Source organism: Carex rostrata, chromosome 8 (assembly GCF_964058835.1).
Source record: "Carex rostrata chromosome 8, lpCarRost1.2, whole genome shotgun sequence".
NCBI classification, from domain to species: domain Eukaryota; kingdom Viridiplantae; phylum Streptophyta; class Magnoliopsida; order Poales; family Cyperaceae; genus Carex; species Carex rostrata.
The window spans coordinates 14305672-14311834 of NC_135925.1; the positions used below are offsets into that span (position 1 = coordinate 14305672).

Here is a 6163-nt window from a genome sequence, read left to right on the forward strand (position 1 = left end):
CTAACAATAATAGCCAAAACCAGCATTGTGAAAGATAAATACCTCTCCACATTTGTCAAGCATTTGCCATGTTTATCCAACCTTAAAGCCACAAGAGACGGAAACATAAACCCTAATGCCAGACCAGTGGTTGCTCCAGTGAACTTAAAAGCAATCCATATATTAGGTATAAATGTGGACCCGAGATAAACAATTGCTAGAAGAACAAATGTCAAACCAAGAAATCGTTTTCTACTGGACGGCTTTGATGGGTCAAATACCAGAGAACCAACGGTCTGTCTGAGAGAAAAATGAATTACAGGAAACACAAGCACCAAATGGAGAACATAGCCGATTCTCACTATAAAGTTCAAAATCGAGCTGTAATTTATGCCTAAATCTTTATCGAAATTAGTGAGCACATCTGACTCAGTATCATCCCCAAATAACAGATAGCCTGATACAGCTGTAGAAGCATATACCAGCACGCAGAGCAGTGTGGTTATTCTCCCAACCTTGTACATTCTTTTAGGGGTTTTCTCCTTAAGCTCATTATAAATGGGTTGCACATTGAAATGGCAAACAAAGGCATTTGTCATTATAGGTATGACCACCAGAAGATCCAATAAAGCAGTCTTAGACCCGAAATCAGGACCCATCCGTGGAGCACTTATTTTTCCCATTAGAAGCTTAACAAAGGCTATGACACAAGAAACGGCCACAAAAATGACTGCTAGTATCACTGAGGCAGCTGAGGTTAAGCTTAAAGAATCGATTTTTTCAAGAGCACAAAGTGGGGCAAGAAAAAGAACAAGCACTATGAAAATCACCAATTTTCGGTTTTCCCAAATCCCACTTCCAAAAAGTTGGTCTAGAACTCCTTCATGCTTAGGTGAACCCGACATCACATCTCCAATTATGATCAAATACACAACTAAAATTCCCGCATTGTTGATTATTATGCAAACTTCAGACACAATCCTGAAAGGCTTGTTCAGTGCCGATTGCACCAGATGACCATAAGAGGTTGATTTGCAATAAACTGAAAACCTTACCAGTAACTCAATACTGATTTCAGATAATATTCCCATTATTACAATAGAAATTAAGCCAACCGCTACTCCAAGAACCTTCATTGTAGCTGGAAGCGCCATGATACCAGCACCGATAATTGATGTGGCGAGGTTGAACACCGCACCTGGTACGCCTGAACCTTCTGTGGAGGAAGCCTTGTTGAAATCGCCATTAATAAGCGGGTATTCATCAGATTCGTTTGTAAAGTCTTCATGAAAGTGAGATAATTTTGCGGGTTTGTCTTTATCAGGAGGATTTGAATTAGCGTTTTGAAGCTCTATTGAGGAGTAATTGTTTCGCATTTTTGGCTATTTCTATTGAGGAGTAATTGTTTCGTTTTTTGAAAATAAAAAAAATATATGTATATATGGATTTCTTGGGGGGGATTCCGGCAAATGCAAAATGGTAAGTAGATACGAAAATGTAGCAGGACTAGGAAAAGTTATAATTAGTTGTTTCATACATTTGGCAACTAGATCGTAGGTGTTGCGAGATACAAAATTGTTGGATTTTGGGGAAATCTGAGAAAGGATACCTATATTTGGGAAAGAGATTTGGTAAACAAAAAGCTGAGGTCTTTATGAGGAAGGTTGGATTGCAGAAACCTTTGACTTGGACTAGGGTTGGAGAAACAATGCAGATCTGAATATTTATTTATTTATTTCTTTCTTTCTTTCTTTCTTTCTCCCTCTCCTACAAGTCTCTTCAGAGATGGAGATGGAGATGGAGATGGAGAAGAGTCTTCGTCAGCTGTCAGCTCGCTTCACATATTAAATTAAATAAATCCCAAGTTGTCTGTTACGAATTAAAATGGGATCTTCTAAGGTAACTCAAATTTTGTGTTCAGATCCCGACAGTTCCATCAGAATCCACGTCAAATTCTAACCTCCCCAATTTTGATCGGACGGTCAGCATAAAAAACTCAAAAGTTGGGTTACCTTAGTAGATCGGACAACTCAGGAGACGACGAAAATGGAGAGAACCACAAACAATTCAATTCAATTATTAAGTATTCCTTTCGGACGGTCCCACTAAAAAAAAAATATCTTGACACATATGACGTATCTTCTAATGAGCACGAACAAAAATACCCAATTAACTAATGAGCACGTTTTTGTAAGAATGAAGCTACCATAATATCCATCCCTACTATATATTTCTCTCTCTATTTCTATAATTCAAATAATCATATAATTATATTTTTATTTTTAAATTCAAATAATTAATCTGACCGATTAAACATGACCTTCATATAAAAATTACTTAAAAACTAAATTTTACATTTTTTTTAATTTTATTTTAGATATGTAGAAAATAACTTAATCTAAATATTATGAATCATATCAAACTAGTGATCTTCTATCTATTTAAAAAAATAAAATAAAAATTCTTTCTAAGATAAATAGTAAAAAAAGATTCTAAACATAAAAAAATCAGTATCTAAGTACATTTTTATGTAAAGACCAAATTTTATATTAAATTTATGTCTAACTATTTGAACTTTAAAAATAGACATTGCTCCGAAATTTTTATTCATAGAAAAGCTAAAAAAAAATATTAAAAATAAGAACAGCTGCATGATAATTTTAAAAACAAGAAGGCAGTAATGGGTTAAGGACGCCATGGCACATCTTAACCACGTGAAAAAAAAACAAAAACAAAATTTCGAAAGTGGAACGCCATGTGACAACCCAACCCAGAAAAAAAAAGAAAAAGAAAAGTAGAATGCCATGGAACAACCCAACCCAAAAAAATGAATAAAATAGGATCGAATTTCACTTGTGGAGTGAGTCCTAAGTGTGTGCATTGTGGGGTGAGCGAAGAACCTACCGACCTTTATATAAATAAAAAAAAAATTGAATAGAATATGTAATATGCATGTTACCTTTACACCTTGTTTGAATGGAGAGGAGAGGGAGGGAGGGAATGGAAAGGAACAAAAACTTTCCGTTGAATTGTGTTTGGTTGATAAAATTATGTCGGAGGTGAAGGGTACAAGAGATGAAATGTTTAATCTTATATCATTATAATTAATAGAATCGGTTTCTCTTCCAAATTGAAGTGTAACGGATGGAAATAAATTTTGTTACAAATATTTTTTTTTAAATGACACAAATATCAAATCCTATATCTTACGTATATAATTCTCATACAAGATTTTTTTTCCTCAAACCTACAACAGTCATCAAATTTCTCATTAATCTCCTAAATTTTAATCAACCAAACAAGAAATAAGACGGAAAGGAAAGTTAAATTTATTTTCTTTCATTAATCATCCAAACACGAAGAGGTTAAATATGTTAATCTTCCTTTCTATTCAATTCCATTCTCTTTTATTCTTTACCTCCCATTCCTTCCTCTACTCTCCATCCAAACAGGCACTTAGCCTCACTGTTAGAACTAATAGATTCAGGAGAAGCGCAAAAAAAAAGGAAAAATTTATATTTTTCCCTTCTTTTTCAAAACATAGAATAAAATACCACCTTCTCAAAAATCTTAACAAAATATCCTTGTGGACTCCACTTTTCTCCTCTCTTACCCTCCCTCCCACTCTTCTCATTTTACTCATCTTTAAAAAGTTTAGAAAATGACAACTTTAAAATATTTGTTAGCAATTTTTTTAATTGTTTCATCTCTATATATTAACAATATTATTATGTTTTATTTTAATTAGTGGATGCAGTTTTTATTTTTTATTAATTTTGATTTACTATGAAGATAACCAAAATTTCCCATGCTGTTAGATTAAAAAAAAAAATCACAAATCACAGTTTAAAATCTACAAAATAAATTTAGTATTTCAACATAAATTTTCTTCCAATATTATTTTTTAGTGTATGATTTTTTTTCATATTTTTATAACCTTTATGAATAAACTAACCTATTTTTTTAGAAAATAGTTACTAAATGTGAATAATGTTATCAGACTTGATCAAATTACAATTTTATCAATACAACAAAAAAATCAATACTAATAAATTAATGCAAATTGAAACTTCAAACATGCAAAAGAAATAAAATTTAAAAAATAAACATATAAAAATTGCCCCATTAATTTAAAAAATAAAACATAATAATATTGTTAATCTATAGAGATGAAATGATAAGAAAAAAAAAACTAATACCAAACATTTTAAAATTACTCTTTCCTAAAATTCTTAAAGATGAGTAAAATGAAAGAAGTGGGAGGGAGGGGAAGAGAAGAGAAAAGTGAAGTCCACATGGATATTTTGTTAAGAATTTTCGGAAGATGATATTTTGTTCTATACTTTGAAAAAAAAGAGCAGTATATAAAATTTCCCTCGAGTATTCCCTTCTAGCTTCTTTTGTCAGCTGCAAACCAATAATATTCATAACAATATTTTTTATAATAGTAACTATGAGATGAGCAACGATGTGTTGTGAAAGATACGGTTTTACATACCTGTATCTCATCTGTTGCGAAGATTGAATCACTCAATATGATATCTAAACTAAAATGTGTTTGGAGATCAAATTTTAATTTATTTCTTTTGCATGTTTGAAGTTTCAATTTGCATTAAATTATTGATATTGATGTTTCTTGTTGTATTGATAAAATTGTAATTTGGTCACGTCTAATAACATTAGTCACATTTAGTAGCTATTTTCTAAAAAAAATAGTTAGTTTATTCATAAAGGTTATTAAAAAAATATTGAAAAATCATACACTAAAAAATAATGTTGGAAGAAAATTTATGTTAAAATACTAAATTTATTTTCCAGATTTTAAACTGTGATTTGTAATTTTTTTTTAATCTTAACAACATGGGAAAATTTGATTATCTTCATAGTAAAATAAAAATAAAAATAAAATAAAAACTGCATCCGCTAATTAAAATAAAACATAATAATAAACATTTTGAAGTTGCCTTTTTCTAAATTTTTTAAAGACGAGTAAAATTTTATTTATTTTTTGGTGAAAAGCCCTTAGGCACTTTATATTGTTTGATCCTGAAGTACATATTTGAAACAGAGTGTCTAACGTCCTAGCAACTTAGTCCCAAACAGAGAAGAACCAAAAAAACTTAAAACAGAGAAACAGAAAAGTGCGAAGGCCTAGAGGGGAGATAAACCATGACCCCCGTGCATGAGGGCAGTGAAAAAGGGCACGGGGAATATCATCAGTATCCGAGTGGCATATGGAACAGGAGGTGGAGATGTCAGGAAAGCGTTTGTGCAAGGTGACACCAACCAGTATTGCCTCATGCAGAAGTTTCCAAAGGAATATCCGAATCCTTGGTAGTGGCACCGGTGTATGCCATAATTTCTTCCAAAGGGTGACATCCAAATCTGATGGTACAGTAACTGGTAGGCTTGCTTGAGTGTGAAAATGCCATTGGGTGCGGCAGTGAAAATGAGACGATCAGCAACCTGTGGTCGGAGTATCAAATTAGCATGTTCTGTTTGTATGTTGAGGGCCATAGATAAACCACCAAAGCGCATGAGGGTTGGCATATGAAGCATTGCAGTTGCTGGCGAGAATAGTGACTGAATCAGGAGGTTATGTTAGGAGGTTGTCGAAGGGGCGAGGGAGCGCCATTCTTCGAACCAAGGTTGGGAGTAAGCATGACAGCGGGAGCCGTCACCAATACACCAGTGCAAATGCGGAGCCAGAAAGTTTCGATGTTGCAAGAGGGAGCGCCAGAAGCGCGTACAAGAGTATGTGCGCTCGTTGTGCCAGAGGGTGCCAACAGGATGGTATTTAGCGGCAAGAATGGGAATCCAGAGTGCGGCGTGACCTGAAGCAGCCTTCCATAAGTTTTTGAGCATGAGGCTACTGTTGAGGGTGTTGAGGTCCCACAATCCGAGGCCCCCTTCCAATTTTGGCATAGTAATAAGGTCCCATCGAGTGTAACATAGAGCTTTTTTATGTGTAGTTGTTCCCCAAAAGAATTGTATAAATTTAGAGCGAATTTTGGAGAGAACAGAGTGGTGCACTTGCGTCGTGCTCATGTGATAGAGAGCCAAAGCCTCTAGTACAGATTTGATGAGAATAAGCTTACCCGCCGGGGATAAAAGTTTAGCTTTCCAAGCATGAAGGCGAGTATCAATTTTGTCAAGCAGTGGTTGAAAGGAAGCCGGCCTGGAG

The 6163-nt window shown here is 34.0% G+C and overlaps 1 protein-coding gene across 1 annotated transcript in view; it reads right to left on the minus strand.

The window, feature by feature from the left end:
• LOC144558566 (Transmembrane amino acid transporter family protein) overlaps positions 1–1700 on the minus strand; it is a 4047-nt gene extending 2347 nt beyond the window's left edge. The window contains exon 1 of the mRNA XM_078307408.1: positions 6–1700. Coding sequence (XP_078163534.1) covers positions 6–1355 — 1350 coding nt within the window. The 5' untranslated portion in view covers positions 1356–1700. The remainder of the gene's footprint in view (positions 1–5) is intronic.
• Positions 1701–6163: the final 4463 nt, after the last annotated feature.